Below are 22360 nucleotides of genomic sequence, written 5' to 3' on the forward strand. Positions count from 1 at the left end.
TTTCTTTCAATCAGCCCCTCTCCTCGTTTGTCGCAAAATACCAAAATTTAACCTTAAAAAGAAGGTTAGTCTGTTTCTTTAAGGTATCATTCAAAACAGAAATTGAATCCCTCCCAAGGTGAATAGTTAACAAAACGCATGAAATAAGTGTTTCTTAACAGAATATGGTCGGGAATAATGTATACTAGATGTTATCAATCAAAAAATACTATCTGTTACAATTTTAACTCATCTTCTAACAATTATTATTATTATTTAACCAGATTAGCATTGTTCATGGAAGGAGGACAGGGAATTAGCATGCATACAAACTGGTGGACAATAAATAGCATGTGCAATGTGGCCACATAGACAAGATAGCAGCAGCTCTGTTAGAGATGTTATTTAGCCAACAACGTGAGGTATGAGTAATGTGTACTTTGCAGCACTGGAGGGCTCTCTTTTGGTACTTGCTACAGTACATACAGTACATTTAACATAAGTACAAACAGAATTAGCCACAGTTGTTTTCCCATTTGATCACTGTGGCACTGTAGACTACAGGGTTCATCAGCGGTGCAAGTTCTAGTTTCCTCGACAGTCCAGCAGCTTATTGCAGTAAGCGCTAAGCAAACACTGATACTGATATAGCAATTTATAGGTGGTGAACACAGGAAATGAGGAGCTTCTGCACGAGTAGATATGTAATTAATATCTAAGAGCCAACAGCGCCTCTGAGAGGTACTGCCTTGCTACTGCAAACCTTCAAACCTCCAAAATCTATGAGAACGATTGGACGAGCAGCCATTGTGTACTGAACTACAGCGACATTATTGGACAAAGTCCTCTGAAATGATGAAAGGATAAAAAATACTACATTAGTGTATACATATATATGTACATAAAACTTGCATGCTGAAGAGGTGTAGTTTCAAATCTGTTGTTTTTACAGCCAAACAGCCTGAAATTGGAAGTTTCTAGCTTTTCTAGCACCAGCGACTCCTGCGCTATAAGTGGTGTTACCATTTGTCATCAAAACAAATCCTGTGCATTCCTTGTAGATGTTGAGTAAGTGATTCTGACTTTGATGAATGAGGTTAGACCTACTAAAATATCCTGGCCTTGTGACCTTGTTATGTTGACCATCTGGTTATGTAACCCAGCAGTTTCAGTTACAGTCTTACTGAACACTGTTGCAGCAAACTACCTGTCCCCTGCGAAGCTTTTAGCCAAGAAAACAGATATTTTATTGACTTTGATTAAAATCATATTTATTAACAAATACACAGTTTGTGCAAAATGCAAATTGCTGATATACATATTCATTACTGTATTTAACAAGAAAACATTTTAAAAGGAAAGAAATATTTAAGAAAGAGAAGGGATTATTTATCCTTTAGGTTTGCAGGTCACTTTTAGTTTCCAGATTCTCTTGATTTAGTAAATCACAGATTTTTTCACAAAACAAAGGTAGCTAAAGGGACTGTGCAGTGTACTTCACAAGTGTGTGTCTATGTGTGTGTGTGTGTGTGTGTGTGTGTGTGTGTGTGTGTGTGTGTGTGCTGGGGTTGTAGTTTTGCACCTGAAAGAGCTTGCATTTCTGAATGGTCTTGTCCAATCCAGTCTGTGATCTCACTTTATGTATGCGTACCAACATAGTGTCTTTAAGTGTGTGACATGTATGTGTGCGTATGTATGTCACAACCCTGAGCTTGTTTGCCTTAGATCTGTCTTCATGTGTGTTAAAAGTGTATGCAATCGGTGTGTGTGTGTGTGTGTGTGTGCATCTAAGGGTCCTGTGGATGTGTGTGTGTAGGAGTGTGAGTGTGTGTGGGCGAGGAGTGCCTTTCAACCAACATCTCCGTGTGCTTTAGATACTGGGCTGTCCTTCTCACCACAGACTCCCTGCGAATTGGATCTGGATCACCTGGACAGACAGACACACAGACAGAAAGACAAAGACATAGAAAGCTATATTCATTAATATTGTCCAGTAATGGCATTTGGGCCTCTTGTAGTGCTGCTGTGGAATCTATACGTGCCGTCGTAAGAAGGTTTGCAATATAATCTTTTTTCTATCATTTGAAGTGTTCAGGAAAAAATACTCTGGGGCAGCAGTGGGATTTGAACCCACACCTCCAAAGAGACTGGAGCGCCTTAGACTGCTCGGCCACACAGTGTAAGCAATTAAATGTCACTATGGTAACCTCTAACCTCAAACCCCAAAGACACTTGGGCTTTAGTCCAGTGCCTTAGACTGAGAAGAACTGCATTTGAAAGTATGAAAGTATTTTCAATGAGAGGCGAAATGTCTTCAAGAATCTAAAGAACGCTCAGTTTCCTCAGCACTTCTGGATGTAGACTGCACAACTGAAAGTATTTTCAGGAGTGAAACACTAATCAGAAATTGGAAAATGAAAAGATCAAACAACATGCTTTAACATAAATCCACAATTAATCCTTTTACACAAGACACACGTCCTCTGAAAGCACACTTGCTGTAAAAATCCCTTGGCAGCAGTAGGATTTGAACCCACGCCTCCGTAGAGACTGGAGCCTTAATCCAGCGCCTTAGACCGCTCGGCCACGCTACCTCATAACTTTCCAGAATAGATCTCGACAAGGTGAAAAACCCCACAGACACTGGGAAGGCACAGAGGGACCATAGATAACCCGTTAGAGGGTTGTCACATGTTAGCATAGTAGCAGAAGACACACATACCTGTGTTAGTTAGTAGACAGCACACCAGAAGACACAGGGTTCATTCTTTGGTTGATTAATGCATGCATGTGTACATGTATGCTTGTATGTGCACCTGTATATCACATCCACCTCCAACATGTACATAATAATAGCAATAATGGTAATAATAATTTTCTCCTGCATCCTTTGTACTCTGCTCATTGCACTATTGTCTCCATCTGTCTGTTTTGTTTATAGTGTGTATATATATATGTGTGTTCTCTATAATGTAGCCTGTGTTTGATTTTATTACTGTATTATTGTGTTATTGTATAAGTAAGCACATCGTGAGCAATGCACATTGTCAAATTCCTCATATGTATACACATACCTGGCAATAAAGCTGACTCTGAATGAATGTAACATCATTAACATATTTGTCTAGACTAAATACTGAACAATAACTCTTATCTACGATTTTATTGAATTACAGCTGAAAACTTTGATCCTGTCTGGACTTTATAGAATTTAGACTTTTCAGAATTGCATGAATGGACTAACATGCTGAAGCAATTCATTTGGCACCTTCTGATGATTGTAGGTGCTTTAAGTTCGCCACGGCGCCCCCAGACTCTTTGACACCTGTCACATGTGCTCAGTGTGAACCTGCTCTCATCTGATAAGAGAACGGGGTGCTAATGGTGGACCTGCCAATTCTGGTGTTCTCTGTGAATGCCAACAGAGTCCTTATAGGCAAGTCATGCCACTTGGCAGCCATCTTGGCAACACCTCCGGGGAGCTATTTCGGACTAACAAGACCAGGCTCCTATCTGAACGAATGGGGAGAGACAGAACTGCAGTTTTACTGGTCACCGGGACATAAAAACTACATGACTGGACCCAGTCAATAAAATCTAATTAAAAAATCGAAAAGGTTTGAAGACTTTGGCTCAAAATAAGGTTTAAAAAGCGTTTCTCCCGACCGGTTATACTTCCACTACGCATGTGTAGAGGACGTCTGGCCCTCATGTCACCCTCATGGAGTCTGTTTCTGACAGTTTGGTCAGAAACATGCACACCAGTAGCCCACTGGAGGTCATGTTGTTGGGCTCTGGCAATGCTTCTCCTCGTGTAAAGGAGCAGATAACGGTCCTGCTGCTGGGTTGATGCCCTTCTACAGCCATATCCAGCTTAACGACCCATCTCCTGGTATCTCCATCATGCTCTTCAGACTGTGCTGGGAGACACAGCAAACCTTCTTGCGACAGCACGTATAGATGTGCCATCCTGGGGGAGCTGGACTACCTGTGTAACCTGTATGGGCTGCAGGTACCGCCTCATGCTCCCAGTAGTGACAAGGACACCAGCGAAACACACACAAAACTAGAGAATAATAAGTCAGAAAGGATTAGGAGAGAGCAACTGTCTGTGGCCACCGCCTGCAGAACCATTCCCTATTTGGGGGTTATCTTGCTGTTACCTCTCCAGTTTCACAACAGATTATGCTTCCTAACTGGACAGATGGTTTAATTGACTTGATGTTACACTGTGATGAGTAAGTGTTCCCTTATTTGATTTTTTTCAGCAGTATATAATTCTTTACTTTCTGTCTTTCAGAGAGTGAAAAGCTTCCCTGGCAGCGGTGGGAATTAATACTTTTACCCAAGACACACGTCCTCTGAAAGCACACTTGGCAGTGGTGAACCCACACCTCCGAAGAGACTGGAGCCTTAATCCAACGCCTTAGACCTCTCAGCCACGCTACCTCACAATGAACAGGACTTGTGTGCTTTTTTATTAATGGGGTCATTTTAGCAAGTACAGTGTGTGGGTGTTTATCTGTTGTTTGTGTGTGGAGCACCGCTCCTTTTTACATTTGACGTGCTTTCAAATAAAAGATTTTTAAAAAACAACTAACTGCATAAAACAGCACCTTAAATTACATAATCCCTGTCTGCTAACTGTGGTGTCTTTTATAATATGTTGTTGAAAATTGTGGCGTCTCTTAAATTGTGTTGTATTGTATCCAATTTCAATGTTTATCTGTGTTAACTTGTACTGTGATGACCTGACGGGGGACTACAGATGTAAAATAGCCTTTGGGCTAATTCTGGCATATTTACATTGCTGAAAAGATGTCCCTTTTAAATAAATAAAAAAATTTAAACAACTATCAGACATCTCTTTGAGGAGGGTGGGTCAACTTAACTCTGCCAAAATAGATATGAATCATGTAAATTATTAAATGGCAGAGCCACACGCTTTACCTTTGCTACAGCAGGACAGCCAATACTAAAACAAAATAGCAGTGTTGACTTTACATCGAGGGCACATGCTGACATCCCACGCATGCTCTGCTGTGCAGTGTCCATTTGCCCGCTTGAGTTAATGCGTGTATCAGCTGTGTACAACGCATTCATCAGTGAGGTAGCGTGTGAGTAGCACGTCAGCATATGTAGCGCAGATTAAATACGGTCAACGACACATAGTTAATTGCACAGTATAATTTGTGCTGATGCACTAGCTTGTTTTCACATGGAGCATGATCACGCAATTAGCAGATTTTGCAGCTGAGTGCATGGTCTGTCACTATAGCAACAAAGCTGGGTCAAGCTTCATGCAGAAATGTACATGAAAGAGTGCTTTCATGTAAAATACCATACCATGCATACTCAGATGCAAGATTGTGAATAACCTAAAGAGACCACACACTTTTTGGGTGTTTTACCATGTCCCCCTCGCTTCTCCCCCCGTTACACCAACCCATCTTCCAAAACCCCTTTATACATCTTCTCACCCTGTACTCCAGTTATCAGTATATCCACCGCCGTCCGGTATCCATGAATGGCAGAACTGAATTCTCCCTCCTTCTCCCTCTCCATTGCAGCTGTTAGCTCAGTGGCAGCTTGGTTCAAGTATTCAGCGTTGCCTCCGTCCAGACTGGTTGGTGGCACTGAGAACAATTCTGAGTAGTCACTGGAGGGATCGGATCCATCTGAAACAGAGAGAAAAAGAGGAAGAAAATGATTTACTAGTAGAGAAATTAGAAAAATTACAGTTGTTCACAGTTAGCCAATTGTGTATATAGTAAGATTATGTTTGATTTCACATTTGTAACAATTAAAAAACTATGGTTTATAAAACTATCACTATTTATAACAAATCACTGGATAAAATGGGAAACCCTGTCTGGTTCCAGCTGCCTCGACTGGTTGTCTAATATGATGTTTTGGTTTTTGGGCTGTTGGTCAGACAAAACAAGCAATCTGCATCTTGGGCTCTGGGAAATTATAATCTACACTTCAGGATTTCTAACTTTTTATAGCTAAATAAATAATAAATTCATCAAGAATATAACCAGCTGTGGGATTCAAACCCACGCTCCCTTTAGAGACTGGAGGGAAAGCGATTCTAATCTCTTTGTCAAATTCAGCAAATATCTCCTCACAATGTTTTGTGTGTCAGGTAATGTTATATGACTCGCCCACTGACATTCAGCTTAGTTTGTCAAGACGTGCTTTTGTTGTGATGTTAGCTTCAGTCTGCTAACCCACAACCTAGATAACGCTAGCTGCTAACGCTTGCTAGCTGTGTCGACTTGTGTAAGATTGTTTCGAACCAGACTTGTGGCATTCCAGATTATTTTGTCTGAGGTCTTTTGCTGCTTTTCATTTTTCCATAATGACAAGCAGTGAGGCACTGACTTTAAAGGTAGGCCTTAAAATAAATCTAAAGCCAAGACGTTATTTTCTGGAATTTTCCAAGCTGTTTAAAGGCATTATCAACTTACCCGCGCGCGCGTGTGTGTGTGTGTGTATAAACTTCAGACGCACTTAAATGTGATACAGTGAATTGTAAGTGAAATTCCAACATTTGTTTACAGGCAGATTGCCTGCAACCCACTCTACCTCCTGAGTGACAGACACCCCAAAACTATAGTTTCTTAACATGAAATCTGTAGAGTGGTTAAAGGAAATAAGTTTTTATAACTTCCAACACAACTGTTTTTTTTTTCCAAAATGGAACCTGATCAGAAATTATTGCTTGGAATTAAAAAAGAAATCAGAACTTTTAAAAAAAACAGAATCTGCACAAGCCACAAACATTTTGAGAAAATTAACAAAGCCAGGGAGGAATTCATTTAAGGCAGAGTTTTGAGTGGACTAAGAGCAGTGGTATTGTTTTCTATGTGTGCGTTCACATTTATTTTCACCTTCTTTATAGCAGGGATCAAAGACAGCCAAGTCATTATCAGACAGAGGAGGCGGACCTTCCTCCTTTGGGGATGGGACTTGCTCTTCTGTCACAGAGTCAAACAGTGAGTCAAATTCTTCCTGGGACTCTTGTGATTGGTGGTTTCTGGCTGGGGACTGTTCGGGAGACGGAACTGGAGGTGGAAACAGGGACCAAAAGTTAAACACAAGATTACGTACAAAAAAGAACAAACCCGTGTGCATTTTACCCGTCATACCTCTTTCCTCCAGCTCTGTATCGCTAAGTACTTCTTGTTCTTCTTCTTGTCTCGGAGACCCTCCCATCTCGCTGTAAGCCTCAGCCGCCACCTCTGGCTCTCCCACTTCTAAGCCCACGTTGGTGCCCAGGTCTTGGGGTAAGGTGGGAGCCTCCCTCCCTTCCTCCTCCTCTGCAGGTTCACAGTCTGAGGCTCTCCGCTTGGGGAGGGGGATGAGAGGGGGAGGCAGAGGCCCAGCAGAGGAAACAGGCGTGGGATCCAGAGGCCTTGTGACCTCACCGCCCTGAAAGAGGGTAGGGAGAAAGAGAGGAAAATGTGGTAGATGTAGGGAAACAGAAAGGTAGGATGGAAGGAGGTGTGGTGGAGAGCACTGCATAGAGGCTAAGTGACAATTCCAGTCACATTATAACTTGGTCTGGCATATATTTTTCTGTGTGCAGAAGTTCGTGGCTATTTCTCTTTCACTTCCTGTATGTGTGTGTGTGTGTGAGTGTGTCTTACTCTGAAGAAGTCCTTGAGCTGTGGGCTATTATAGAGAGCAGGTATGCTGGTGGTAAATAGAAGCATGGCCTCTGTGGCCTTCCTCCTCTCTTCTATCACAGCCTCATCAAACCTTCCTGAAACAGAGAAAGACAGATAACCAACATAATAATGACTGTTTGGATGATGATGATGATGTCATTTTTTTAGGTTGTAGTTTGCAGTGTTGTTAAGCAAAGATCCCATCAAGTCAGAATTAGTGAGGTTTTGGAACCACTGTCACTCTTTGTCAAAGCGATTTGCCTTTGTATATTCAACCGATGCAACAAGGCAGAAACTATATGCTGTCTTGAAACTCACTGTAAACGGTGACTATCCATTGGTAGACTATATGACACAACTGTGTTGTTCCCTTTGCAGTTATAAATCTGTAACCACAGAAAAATAATGTAACATGCCAGGGAGAAATGTCACAAGAATCATGACAAAATACAAAAAAAAAGTGCATCCTTACCAGAAATGACTGAAAGACACTCAACTAAAGCAAAAGAAGCTAAAAACCACATCCTAAAAATGACAGTTGAGTTGACAGTGTAAACATTTCTGTAGTGTATTATGAGCTTTTTCTGTGATTTATCTAGCCGCTGCCGCTGCAGCAACATAAAACCAACTCAGATAGTCAGTGATCGTAGCAACAGGGGATCATGTTGGAACTGGGTTTATCTAAAGTATATCGCAATCTTTGCCCATTATACCAAAGACTTGTGCGCGGGGGAAAGGTGGAAACTCCTCCTGTCTTCTGAAAAGGTTCTTGTGTGTGTAGGCCAACTCCCCATGGAGCTTCTTCAGCTCTGAGAACCTCCTCCACACGACCACCTCCTTCACATCTTCTGGATGACGCTTGGACACAAACTACAGAGGAGAAAGCACAGATTATGTTTGACATTAAGTGTCAGCTTTTTAGGCACCTTTGCACATATCAGAGGACAGCTATGTTGAAATTATGGGTGATATTGTTTTTTGAAATAGATGAACAGTATAAAGAAGTAAGACCATAGACTGTATATAAAAAGTAGGTAAAGTAAAGGTAAGGCGCAACAAGTCGTGAGTCAGTTCAGTTGTTCTGTGTAAATATGTTTATGTGTAAATATACATGAGGCTGATGAAGGCTTAGCTCTGGGAAGATGTCATCTCCTCTGAGTTTGTCTGCATGCCTGTCCACGGGGTATTAGTGTGGTCATGTGGGGCGCTGGAGCTCATGAACTGAATCACAAGTTTGCTCTGCTTCACTGGAGTGCTCAGTGTGCACCACTGCCTCGAATAAAAGGCCCATTGTGTATTTATCTATCTGTCTGACTCTGAGCTAGTTGCAGGGCCTTTGTCCTTTTATGACTGACTGACTTTGTGTTATAAATGAACAACAAAACAAAGTCACTTGCTTTTGATGGATGTAACTGACCAATTAGTACAAGGCTACAACATACAAAACAAGTAATATTTTACGTACTTAAGAGAAATAACAATAGCAATGTGTAATAACAAAATATGTAGGCAAACCATGAGTAAGTTAGCTTAATAGAGAGTTATTAAGCATAATAACAACATTATGTTTCCATAGGTGACACTGTAGCAAAAGAGAGATAAAAGTGTGAACCAACCCTTGCTGTCACTTTGTACTCGGTGTGTCCCTTCTCGTGCGTGCGTGGGTCGGTAACGGTAAAAAAACGGTAATATTCATCTTTGGGTTTTCGTGACATGTCAGCTCTCGGTATCAACAAAAAGTGTTTCAGCGGCACAAAAGACAACTGTCAAAGCCGTAGTATCTCTGTTGTGATTCTTCCGTCCCTCCTCTCCGCTCACTTCCTGGCTGGTGACGTGTGCAAATGCGTGACTACGTAATGTGCGTCAAGTTCATCGTCAAATGATTTGATTTTCTCCTTTTTTCATATACACATCTCTTTATTCTTAATCTCATTCTTTTTTGTAGCAGTTCTAATATATGTGTTCATATTTTATTCGCTGTCTGTAATAATATTCAACATTATTTTTGAATCTAATTAGCTTACTTGCAATACTCATAATGGCAATGCAATCACAAAATCAAATAAGAGATGTCAAAGAAGAGAGTCAAAAAAATAGAATCCAAGAGCTTATAAAATGCTACATGAAATAGAGGTCTATGTCAGTACAGTGCATTACCTCCTGAATTTACCTAAAACCCGTAACAATGGTTTAATTCAATTGGAAGTCAGCTGTAAAAAAAAATCAATGTAAAGACCATTGTAATACACCAGGGGGCACTACAGGTCCATATTTCTTGCTGATAAACTAAGACGTGTCTCTTAGTCAAAAATGCTAAACTAAGAAAAGCAGATCTCTGCCTTAGCCTGTTTGAGACAATACAACAAAGAGAGCAATGCCAGACTTTTCTGTGATGCCGTGGAAGTCTCCAGCTGTGCATTCATAAAGCTGTGGCTCAAAGGTCGGTGTTCATCGTTACTGGTGTCTGTTTTCCTTTCAGGGAATTAATTGCCTGTTAAATTGAAGGGAAAATGTGTAGCAGACACAAATGAGGCAAATATTTAATTTCAGATAACGTGTTAGGCTGGTTTCGTTTTAGTGATGAATAACCGACAAGCTTTGAGACAAATAACGTTAGAAGTCAAACGGATTTATGGTGGATTATATAGTAAGGCTAAAAGACATATTTAATGTGGTTATACTTTTGACAATGAAAGCCTATGAAGGGCAAAAGAAGCTAGCAGAGGATGGTTTCGATCCATCGACCTCTGGGTTATGGGCCCAGCACGCTTCCGCTGCGCCACTCTGCTCTGCGATAGACGTGCTCACTGCGAGTCACTATTGAAATTTTTACGTGAACTGTTTGAAATTCTCCTCACAGACAGGAGCAGTTTTACATAACGTGTAACCATTGTGTCCAGTTGACAGAAGGAGGAGGTGGTAGGGACAGGAGAGAAAAAGGGGCCCAGACGAGGAAACAAGGTTCAGAGAGTGAAAAGGAGAGGGAAAAAATGCTTTCACGCGCCCCATGTACAAGGCTGAGTCCTTACTGTATAGGACGGGGTTCGAGTCCAGCCTGAGGCCGTATGCTGAGTGTCGTCCCCTATCTCTCTCCCCCATTTCCAAACACTATCCATTGTCCTTTCTACATAAAGGCCCAAAGAAGCCACAAAAAATCTTAAAAAAGAGAGATGGATTAAAGGTTCAGTGTGTACATTTGAGTGGGGAGGTTGCAAATTGCAGCCAGTGGCTCACGGTGCATTCAGGTGCTCCTGGGATGGTCCCATTTCCTGAGTTGTGAAGTCGTTCTTCCGACATGTTCATGTGATCTTAAGTCAGAATGTGGAACCAACATGGATGCTACCGCAAAGATGTGTTGGATTAGCATTATCAGAGCATATAAACAACACACAGACATCTAGTTCACTCTACATGGAAAGCAAACTAACTGTTATAACCATATAACATATTACATGTTTGCAAAATAAGCAACACCTGATTATGCACGAATCAAAGTTCTGTATACTTCTGTATGTCTCATGCATTTTATGTCTCTTCTTGCAATAAAGATTTAAGGAGGAAAAACAGTTGTGATTACACATGAATGCACCCAGCAGGAGAAGCTACAGTAGCCGAAACGCTCTGTCAGCTCTTGTGCTAAATAATACCTGTGGTCCTCCATTTGTCCAAATTTTCTTCTTTTCTCATTTCTAATAAACCAAATGACTACTACTTCTAAGGTTACGTCTTCTTCATCTTCATACATATGCAACGTAGTGAGGAAACAGGCTCCGAAGAGCCTTTGTCCTTTTGGGCTACTGTAGAAACATGGTTGCGCAACATGGCGACGTCCCTGTAAGGGGACCCGCGGTGTCGATAAGTAGAGATGCCTCATTCTAAGATAGGCTATTAAAAACATTACAGTTTATTATGTAAGGTCTTTATACACCACCGAAAACATAGATATGTATATTATATTGCATTTCTGTCAATTGATCCTCCTAAATATTACACAGTGATGGCAGATGTAAAAAGCAGACAGAATTCATTACATTGCGCCTAATATACGACAAATACTGTGGTGAAACTTGTGGGAAAGTAGGCTGTAGTATCAGCAGGGTGTGTTGCTGGTGATTCTGAGTTCCTCTTAATTTCTGCAGTTTGCAGCCCACCACATACCCACATACTATACTCATTGTTTTTTTATTCTTTTATATCTTTTTGATGTATTTCTGTGGTGAATATGCGAATGTGATGAACTAATCCGTGTTTGCCTTGTCCATATTAGCTCTCTGTTCGTGCCAGTAAAGAGTTAGAGAGGGAGGCTTTCCACATGGAACAGTCTCCCCTTTGTATGTGAGAGAAAAACTAGGCCACACATTCTCATCTCAAGAGAAAGTGGACGAACAAAGACAGAAAAAAAGAACAGGGAGGATATATTACGGAAAGAAAGACAAATGGAAGAGGAGAGAGATTAGAAATTGAAAAGTTATTAAAATGTACAATCAGCAAGGCATGGCGTGAGTGTGAATTTGAATGCCACGGCTATACTCAGTGGTTTTATGTACACCTACAATATTCCAGTGATATCAGTGGAACAGACCATACAGCAACAACATTACATCACAAAGTCCCCATGATGTAAACTTAATATTATCGAATGTGTGTGCGTGTTGCATGAACTTATGAAATGTCTCACCCACAACTTTCTCTCTAAATGATTCTCCGCAGCACAGCGATCTAATGGACTTTTATTTTGCCTCACATTTCTACACCATATTTAGGGCACACACAACACACTGAAAGCGTATCTCCCTGTTTCAGTCTAATCTTTGCAGGGAGCCTGAAACAATGAGATGAAAGCACAAAACCCCGGGCAAACTGGTCTAAACTAGTCCAGGTTTGCTCTGCCTCTTTTTTTTCAAGCTAAAGCTGTCTTGCAAAATAAACTCTCTCAGAGGGATCACACAGGGATTTTATAGTGAGGCCCTGTGTCTGCGGGTGTGTGTGTCCCTCCAACCCTGCAGACTATAGTTTTGTTAAAGAACAATACAAGGAAATGGAAGCATCACTATAATGAAACTTTTAGGGATTTTAGAAAGAAAAAAAGCAGTAGTTCTTTATTACCCATATGTTTTAGGTTCAGGTTGTTTTATTTGTACCCATTGGTAGATGAGTTTTGCAGTAGACAAGTCATCCTCACATTTTAAAAGCAACATAGACAATAGACGGCAGACACTAGACAAACATAATAAAATGTAAACATTGCTTCTTTTTCATCTGTGCAACTTGTTCTTCAGAGTGATGGCTGCTGGAACAAAGCTATTTATATACTGCTTTGTTCTGCACTTTGGGACTATCGTCTAGAAGGAAGACGTTGAAATTCACTGTGCAGAGGGCAGGAGTCATCACTTTAAATCGAGCCAGTTATCAGCTGTAACTGTCTGGTGTACACCAGTCAGCTTACTAGACCATTTAACAATTTGATTGAGATAGTTTCTGTTCTTTAAGGAGAGGTTTTCAAAGAAACAGACAAAATCAATTCAAAGCACTGAAGCTGTTTTGACAACAGGCTACGGTCCCAGAAACACCAGTGCAATGTAATATACAGTAATCCCTGCCTGTCCCCTCCCTGCCTCCGAGAAAACAACAGGTTACACTATACTTTGCAATCCTGACTTCTCTCTCTCTCTCTTTTCTCTCCCCTTCTTTCTATGGGTGTGCAGGCTTGCAGATGGATTTAGTGATACCGCCCCCTCCCCTACTGCCAAAGATAAACAAAGCACACGTTGTCCTCCGTGAACTCATCACCATTGTAGGCCCGCTAAACACGTGGATTAGTGTACTGTCACATGAAGTTTCAAACGCTATATAAGCTCTGGTTGTTTTGAGATGTAAGGACTCAACAGGACTCGGACAAAATGTGGGAACAGACACAGTCTTGCTGTAGTTCAGCGTGGTTTCCATTAATACCCATGCTCCATTTCACATTTTGCTACAGCCCCAGAACGTGTTTACCCTTCCCTGCCCCCTCCCTTCCCTCTCTCCCTATGCCCTTTCCTCTCTTTCTTCGAGCTTCTCATTTCTGGGCCACTCCTCCTTACTCTTGTTTCCTAAGTTAGCTGCTCATCTGTATTTTCCTTTTTCCTTGTTTTCCCCCCTCCATATCTCCTACTATCCTACATCAATGTCTCTTCAAACATTGTCCAGTTCATTGCCTTCAGTCTATAAAGCAGAAAGGTTAGGAAAAACAGGGAAGGGACGATGAATAACAGAGAAACATGAGACGGAGAGTGTCCCTTTCTGTCCGCCATCCTTCGTGGATCAACACTGCAGTCAACATCTCTGTTACAACCTGACTCTGCCAAAAACACATGATCAACAGGCCCGAGATAAAAACATAAACAGATGGTGTGTGTTTGAGTTTGTTAAGAGGAGAGACACAGAAGTTTCCAGTTTGGTAGCCCTGGCAGTCACTATTGCTACATGTTACAAAACCTGGCACAATAATTGAGGTTGAATATCTGTGTTATAACGGGTTATAATGTCACAGATCCACAAATAGACAAACTGCCACCCATGAAGCCACACATATAAACAAAGAAGACCCAAATCTATCCCAGACCCAAATATAGAAAGGTCTGCATATAGAAAGATGTTGTGGTGAATGTGTTTATACTGAATTTGTTTGCACTACATGTGGCAAGTTAGCAGGGGTAAGAGTGAAGCCTGACATTAGAGAAAAAATACAGTCTCTCAGTAACATTATTCCTAGTTAAACCAATAATAGTAAATTAGAATATCCTTTTACCAACTACCAACTATCTGTAGGGACAATTGTCCACAGACCACAATTTGAGATTTGTTATTACCCTACGAACTACATATTTTAATACTGGCTTTTACTGTGCTTCAGCCATAAACCCCTTCAGGGAAATAAGATATGGACTGAACAGAAACATGCAGGTGCACAAAACAAGCACACATAAAAACGCAAAGGTACAGTTACATCAGAGAAAAGTGGTGGAGCGGGACAGAAAGAACAGGTGGAATAAAGGACAAAAAGACGTAAGTCTAGATATTGGGGTGGGGGTGGGGATAGAATGTAACAAAGAAGTAGGAAAAAATACAAGATGGACTTCAAAATGAAAGAAATCAGCTACATCATTGTGCCATCAATCAGTCATCAAAAACATTTGCCTTGCTTACTTTCAGTCAGCCAATCCAATTAGTGTTCTTTGCTTTGTAAATGCATATTTACAACAGTTAGTAAATGTAGAAAATGACCAATGAACAATGAACATTTACCACAAATACACCTCACAGGAATATGGTTATTATTTACACACAGTAATAACAAGGCTCATGTGCTTGCTCAAAAATATACCTATTCTGGCATTTGATCAACTCTCAGGTTGCGTTACAGAAATAAACAACAGCAACAACATCAACGTCACTCTCCTAGTCTTCATCTCCTACTGTATACAAACATACCACAGCACCTCATGTACATGACATCAGGATTTTGTGGGTGTGTTTCCTAGAAGTCTGCTGTGAGAAGATCAACAACAGCTGGGGAAGGCTTCAGAGCACAAGCACGGACAGGAGACTGTTTTTTAGCTGATGCAAACGCAATGTTGTCTCTAATATAATACAGATCACATTACACAGTATTACTATATATTACGTACTATCATTGATCATCAACATTAATTTGGTCAACCTTTATTCTTTTGTACAGAAACCAAACAGCAGCAACGTCAAGAACAACTTGACAAACATATTTTGTTTTTAAAGTTTTATTAATAATAAGTGACTAGGCTGCCTCTGGACCTTCTCTAGGAAACTAATCACTGCCATCAAGCACCCCAATCAGTCGCTTGCTAATGCAAACGATTCATTGCATCCATTCTTATGAACACTTGACACATTATAAAATGTGTTTTTGTAATCGTCAGCTCTGTTGCTCAGCTAGCTACTAGGAGAAAATTGGAAAGTCCAATTTTGCCCAGAAGGGATTAGTACTTTATGAAATCTGTGATCATGTTACACTGAACAGATTACTCAGTGAATGTTTGTCACGTCATCAGAGAGGAAACAATGGTGCAAACGAGTTCTGTATGGAAACAAAAGGAGTGAAAGGATAGGAAGTGTAATGAATCAACTGATTAAAGGCCTTTAGTATGCAAACAATGCATTTTTTAATCAACCATCAGCATGGCTTATTCCACTCATAATATTATCTTCAGGAAAGGTTTGCATAGGCAAACTGAATTTGTATTGCTCACAATTTTACCTGAATATGTTCCAACCGTGTTACTGTTGGATTTTTCAGCATAACAACTTTCCATATCAAAACTCATGAGGGCAAATGTCTTCCACCTCCATGTCATGCCTATTCATACTCTTTGTAAGTGACAACAGTTTAACCCGTTTTAAGTGAAAACAAAACTTTAAAGTTCTGCTTTTCTTGTCTACTGTGGCTACAAACTGGGGCAAAGGGGAAAAGGCTAAAGGACATACACAATAAACATAAATGCTCATATATTATATTAGACAAATATAACATTAACTTGTGGTATTAAAATACTGTTGGTTTGGAGCACATGGTAGTTTAGAGTTAGTAGTTTCTAGGAGGAGAAATTATTGGGTCGGCCCCTGGTAGGCGGAGAAACCGGGGAACTACAAATACAGAGTGAGCCCGGTTTGTAATAAGATTAGTAGCGACTAAGGGATAAGCGACTGAGGACGAAACAAACCCGGACACACTATACGTGGCTTTTTTTTAAACAGGTAATGTTGAATTTGCTCAATGGAGTTGGTGGCCGTTTACGCTGTTTATCTTAGTTAAGCTGAGTCGTCAGTAGAAAGTGAAGTATGTCCACTGCCTCGTGAGCTAACGTTAGTAGCAGATGACGATGTGATGGGCTTGATTTCATCATCTTTAAAGAAGACATATTACACGATATCAAACCCCTTGTTTATACGGCTGTTGAGCGCATTAGATTTACAGTTTTCACTTGACTTAATTCGATAAACGAGTTGGGCAGGTATTTCAGTGGCAGGGTTTTTGTGAAACCAGTAGCTTATTGAAATATCGGTCAACAAGAACAAACCGGCAAACTAACGTTAATGGACTTCCGGTAGAATAAATAAATGAAATATCAGTATGTTATATGTCGAAAAGTGTGCTTAAAAGTGATCATAAAGCGAGATATTTTAGAAGAAATAAATGATACATGCTCATTTTCGTCCTAGTAAGGCAAAAATATTCTTTATAATCTACATCTCTATTAAATAATTCACTCATACGGAAACATCTTCCTAATAAAGCCACAGACGTAATTAACGTGGCAAAAATGGCGTGTGTTAGTTATTGACAAAATTATATGGGTGTTAAAGATTAGTTATTGTAATTTAATTACAAAAGCAAGAATTTTATTGTGAAGGTTAGTCTGTTAACGTTCGCTGACGGCATTCCTGTTTCATCAGATGTCAGACACGAGCCTCTTCAAGACAAGTTTTTTTTTTTTTTTTACAGTAACTAAGCTATTATTTTAAATACAAAGGGCAATGTAAGTTGATAAAGTAAATGTTTTTGCGGGTTTTGTGCTTTTTTTCTGAGCTCTTTGTCAGTTAGGCGTAATTACTTGCCTGCAAAGCTGAGCTAATAGATGCTGTTTGCTAACGTTAAGTTAATTAGCCATTTAATTGCTGCTTTAGGAATTAGCCAACTAGCTAACGTTAGTTTTTTTTTAAGTCTATCCTCTGTTTTCACGCCCTAACTGGGAAGAACATACTGTAACAGGCCTTAGACTGTTCAAGTGACCTTTCCAGTCTTTGTTCTCTCTCTTTCTCTTATTGGTCAGGTGTTTGATTACATAGCTTAGTATTTTCCAGTGAAACAAGACAAACACAAGTGTTTGAGGTCACACACCTTTTCTGCCCTGGAGAACAGCCTAATTAACTTTTCTCCTGTCATCCACCCCTCTGTACCCCCATCTCTAAAGACTTCAGATTTAACCATGAATAAGGACACAGAGATCGACATGAAGGAAGTGGAGCTCAACGAGCTGGACCCTGAGAAGCAGCCCATGACAGGCGACGGCCCGGCTGCAGGAGGAGAGAAAAATGGCAGCGTCAAGCTGAAGGTTCCTGAGGAGGACGTTACATTCACCGGCCTGTCCAAAGACGAGCTCATGAAGGTTGCTGGCACTCCGGGGTAAGAGCTATTGGACAAGAGTTGCTACAAACACTATTTTAAAAATACTAGTCTTGTATTTGTGTATGTGTCATAAAATCAGTGTGATCAGCCTAACACCCCCCCCCTCTCATCCATTGCTCTCAGATGGGTACGAACCCGTTGGGTGCTTCTTGTCCTGTTTTGGCTAGGCTGGGTAGGCATGCTGGCTGGAGCCATAGTGATTATAGTCCAGGCACCTCGCTGCAAACCCATCCCTGAGATGAACTGGTGGAACGAAGGACCTTTGTACCAAGTCTCTGACCCTGAAGCTTTCTCTGACGGACTAGCAGGTAGAGTACTTTATTGAATATGTAGTTTCAGGGTATATTTCAGACTTTTAATGTTAAGGGTGAAACCCTTTCTTGCTGCTCTTTGCATGTTCCATTTTTGATTCTAGTTCTTCCCAGAAGGTTTGCTTTGACTGGTCTGGTCTCGATGTGGTAACCCACTCTAATTCACGAGGGATAAGTCACATGACAAGGTCTAGAGTTTCCTTAGTTCTGCGTGGCTTATTTCAGCTGGCCAGAGACCAAACTGCTGAGTAGGCTGATAACGAGTGACTCAAGGTCTAAAGGACATGAAAGGCCTACGAGTCATGTCTTTCATATCTCTCCTTCTCAAATCTGAGGTTGAGCAACACAGTACTTTTTTTTGAAGTGGCAGATATCCAACTTCATTTTAGAGCTCAAAAGTGATTAAGCTATATTCTGTCAGACTTTTATTATCAAATGTTATTTAATAAGACAGTCACATTTATCTGTCTCTGTAAGTGTTTCTTTAAGAGGCAGGAAGTAAGGACAGATTGTACTGCTGTTCTCAAAGTGAATTACTAAGGAGCACTCGGGTTTCCAACAGGCCTTGGGCAGAATTCCAACAACCGCACGTGGCTTGGTGGTGTTCTCATATAAAGGCCCTGCTTGTGCTCGGACTTCACGTGGCCAGCAGAGGGGGTGTGGAGGGAGTAATTCACAAGCTCCTGCCTTGAGTCAATACCTAGCTAAAAAAGCGGCACTTTTTACTAAGCTGTCCCCTAAACCATCGAAATGTCTCTCCGCCCTTCTGCCCTCTCGTCCTAACCCTCTGACCCTGCTACCTTTCGTACATGAACTCTGTGTTGTCTTTCCTCAATGTGAAATTCGCACTGACATGACAATTCGTTAACCCTCCCTGTCCCTCTGTTTGTCTCTAGGTGTTGAGGCAAAGTTGGACGACATAAACCAGTTGAAGGTGAAAGGCCTGGTTCTCGGCCCTTTTCACACCGTACAGGCTGATCAGCCGAACACCCTGGATCTTAAAACGTTCAACCCTGTCAAGGGTAATGTGAAAGACCTAGTGGCTGTGGTGGAAAAGGCCCACAAGAAGGGTAGGTCATCATGTAACTGAAATTAGTTATTTGGGTGACCAGCATTTCTATGAATCCCCAAAGTTCATTCTCCATTAATAATAAAGAGGAGGTTTTTCAGGTGTTGTTTGCTTACTGTTTATGTTTACTTTTCCTCTTAGGCATTTCTGTGGTGCTTGACTTAACTCCAAACTACATGGGAACTGATCCCTGGTTCAGCACTGGTGATGTTGGTGACCTGATTGAGAAAGTCAAGGTAGGACACACACACAAACGCACTGTTTGTGATCCTTGGTTTGCTAATTTTAAAGTGTATGAAAGTGAGACACTTGGCTCCAAGTGTTGTATTAATTGAAAGAATCCATGTCATTGAACAGTTCTTGCCTCTGTGCTCATGGTTTCTTCCAGGCTGCTGCGGAGTACTGGCTGAGTTTAGGTGTTGATGGCATCAAGATATCTGGCCTCAGTGTGGCTTCTGGCTCGGATGATTGGTCAGTGCTGCAGGCTGCCGTGAGTGGCAACCGCACGGAGCACACCAAGAAGAGGTAACTACGGCTGCCATTTTCTGACTTCCATTGTTACTGCATAAGCAGACTCTGTGCAGAACTAAAGTTACATTTGCAAGCCTTTTGGATAAAAGTAGCTATTACCTACAAATACAAGGATAGCAAGTTTGAGCAAAGATTGTACTGGAATGAGATACAATTTATTTGAGTATTAGGTGGTACAAGAAGCTAAATTTGACATTTTCTGGCTGTGGAATGTGGAAAAACTAACTCCTCAATACTGTGACTTAAAAGAACCAATTGAAAGAATTTGTAGGACTTATCATTCTTGGGAAAGTACTTTTCAAAGCATCAGTGAAATTTCAGCTGACAGGGTTATGCTTCCTGAGAGAGGGTGGAGATTAAAAGCATTCCAGTGCTGCGGGGGACTGTGGGCGGGGGTTCAAGTGAGACAGATCAACAAGAAAGGCATACAGAGGCCGGTGTGTACTTTACACACACGCATGGTAAAGCGACGCCTTGTGGAGTGTTTGAGGAATGACACAAGAGCAACTATTTTAAGTCAGATTTTAGCATTCGGGGGGGTTCAAGATGCTGAATTACCAAATTATATTTATGCTATTCTTAAAACGGCCTATGCCATAACCTTTCTGCTTTCTACCTCCTTCTCTTTCTCTCAGGGTGCTGATGGGTGTGGTTGAAGGTATCACGGCTGAAAATGTGTCTCATCTCGTCAATTCTTCTGGCGTAGATCTTGTCCTGTCTGACCTGCTCAGCAGCAAAAAAGGAGGTACGCTGGAGTGCTCTGTTTGTCACGCCATACTTGCATGTGCATGAAGTGTTTTTAACTGATACACATAATTTTACCTAAAAATGTGTGCAGGTTTGGAACGCATCAAGGACTTGAACGTCCTCAACACTCAGCAGAGACATCTGGGCTGGGGCCTCGGCGCCACAAAACATGACCATCTGTCTAAAAAGGCACCTCCGGGCCTGATCCGCCTCTACCAGCTCCTTTTGTTCACCATGCCTGGAACCCCGGTGTTTACCTACGGAGACGAGATCGGTCTTCACGCTGAACAGGTAAGCTGCTAGAGCAGATGTTCAGATGTTTCAGTAACCTTACAGCTGTTACAGAGTGTAACCTTTTAGTCTTACCCTATTTTTTTCTTTTGTTTCCTGCTCAGGGTTCACAATCTCCTAAAATGGTTTGGGACATAGAGAAGGAACCTGCTGAAGGAGCTGCTGGCAATGAAACTACTGAGGTAAGAGTGTATTCAAAGTAAATGTCAGTGTGTTTTTTAAAAAAACTACTTGAGCAAACTAGTGACGATATGGTCAAATTATTATTTTGCTTTCAATGTTTGAAAATAAAAAGCCTCAATTCTCATATACAGACTGAGCGGAAGGAGCACATTGCTGTAAGGAAGTGGTTCAAATCCCTCAGCGAGCTGCGAGGCAAAGAGCGCTCTCTCCTCCACGGCGACTACTACCCTCTATACTCCTCCGCCTCCTCCCTCGCGTTCCTCCGTCTGTGGGACCAGAGCGAGAGATACATAACAGCTGTCAACTGGGGAGCAGCACCCGAAACACTCAAATTCACACTGGCGCCTACAGGCAAGTTCAACAGAATGATCTAGTTAAGATGTGATGTGTCATATCCAGTGACATACATTAACAATAATGTTTATGACCTTTTGTTCCAGCAGAGGGCATAAAGTTGCCGGAGACAGCCAAGGTGCAGCTCTCAACTGACCAAGACATGGAGGCAGACACCACCCTCAGCCTCGACAAAATTACCCTAGGACCCGGGCAAGCGGTTCTGCTGCAGTTCCCCTATATAGCCTAAAGATGGCGCCAAACTACCTACAGATTAGACTTAGTTTAGAAAAACTAAAGTCAATCCTAATCCTTAGGAATAAGATGGCAAAAGATACAGGACATTTCTTTTTACTGTAATGAATACGGCTTTCTGTCAGTTTATTTAGTCAGGACCTAAATTAATTCGGTCAAAAAAAATCTGCCATACAAACACAGAATGTTGGCCAGTATAAACTCAGTAGAATTTTATTTGGTTTTGAAAACGTTAACACATTTTAGTTTACTTTTGCTGTGTTCTTCTTGGTGCTAGGGAAAGATACACAAGCACTCATCCATAGAGCATTTTGTTCTTTTGTGATCTTTTTTGTTGACGATTTTACGTTGTCCAAATGTGTGAAAGACATTCCATTCTCGTTCTTTGGGCATTCCTTTAGCAGTCTTTAGGGGTTGTTTGTTATTTGTTTTTTAAATTATACCTTTTAAGGACGTTAGTGACAGTTTTACTTTCATGAAATTTTCTTTTCTCACTGAAAGGCACTCATCACACAGGAAAAACAAGTTCACTTTGAACATGTGTGCTGACTTGGTTTGAAGTATTTCACGAGTGCTAGTAAACAAAATGATTGTGAATGGCATCAAGCCTGTCAAAAGAACTGAAGTGGAAATTAATAAACAGAAAGTTCTGTACCAACACCTGCGTGGCCCTCATGTTTTGTCTGTGTGTGACAGCTTGTAAGAGTGAGTTCTTTGTTTAAGCATGTTCTTTGTTCCGAAGATAATATCAAATGAGACGTTCACTATTTTCAGTACTTAC

The 22360-nt window shown here is 41.1% G+C and overlaps 2 protein-coding genes and 2 non-coding genes across 6 annotated transcripts; 1 reads left to right on the plus strand and 3 right to left on the minus strand.

The window, feature by feature from the left end:
- Nucleotides 1-1233: 1233 nt before the first annotated feature.
- snx15 (sorting nexin 15) lies at nucleotides 1234-9470 on the minus strand. Its single transcript, XM_046064229.1, has 7 exons — nucleotides 9272-9470; nucleotides 8369-8525; nucleotides 7635-7750; nucleotides 7134-7416; nucleotides 6876-7049; nucleotides 5460-5657; nucleotides 1234-1906 (listed from the first exon to the last, which is right to left on the minus strand). The coding sequence occupies exons 1-7, from the start codon at nucleotides 9368-9370 to the stop codon at nucleotides 1767-1769; spliced, it is 1167 nt and encodes a 388-aa protein (XP_045920185.1). The 5' UTR covers nucleotides 9371-9470; the 3' UTR covers nucleotides 1234-1766.
- On the minus strand, nucleotides 2492-2573 carry trnal-aag. The gene has a single exon. It is a non-coding gene; the product is annotated as a tRNA-Leu (tRNA).
- Nucleotides 9471-10372: 902 nt separating the features above from the next.
- trnam-cau lies at nucleotides 10373-10444 on the minus strand. The gene has a single exon. It is a non-coding gene; the product is annotated as a tRNA-Met (tRNA).
- A 5855-nt stretch (nucleotides 10445-16299) lies between these two features.
- On the plus strand, nucleotides 16300-22237 carry slc3a2a (solute carrier family 3 member 2a). Of its 3 annotated transcripts, none has more exons than XM_046065293.1 (11): nucleotides 16300-16427; nucleotides 17645-17856; nucleotides 17983-18167; nucleotides 19067-19240; nucleotides 19381-19475; nucleotides 19628-19764; nucleotides 20406-20515; nucleotides 20609-20808; nucleotides 20913-20990; nucleotides 21123-21342; nucleotides 21432-22237. In XM_046065293.1, exons 2-11 carry the CDS (start codon nucleotides 17660-17662, stop codon nucleotides 21572-21574), a joined length of 1539 nt encoding a protein of 512 aa, XP_045921249.1. In that variant the 5' UTR covers nucleotides 16300-16427; nucleotides 17645-17659; the 3' UTR covers nucleotides 21575-22237. The 3 variants fall into 3 exon arrangements, with proteins under 3 accessions (XP_045921249.1, XP_045921248.1, XP_045921250.1); XM_046065292.1 differs by lacking the exon at nucleotides 16300-16427 and adding an exon at nucleotides 17122-17209; XM_046065294.1 differs by lacking the exon at nucleotides 16300-16427 and adding an exon at nucleotides 17124-17209 and having other exon boundaries at nucleotides 21435-22237.
- The last annotated feature ends 123 nt before the right edge of the window (nucleotides 22238-22360 follow it).

This window comes from Micropterus dolomieu, linkage group LG12 (genome assembly GCF_021292245.1).
Source record: "Micropterus dolomieu isolate WLL.071019.BEF.003 ecotype Adirondacks linkage group LG12, ASM2129224v1, whole genome shotgun sequence".
In the NCBI taxonomy this organism is placed as follows: Eukaryota; Metazoa; Chordata; class Actinopteri; order Centrarchiformes; family Centrarchidae; genus Micropterus; species Micropterus dolomieu.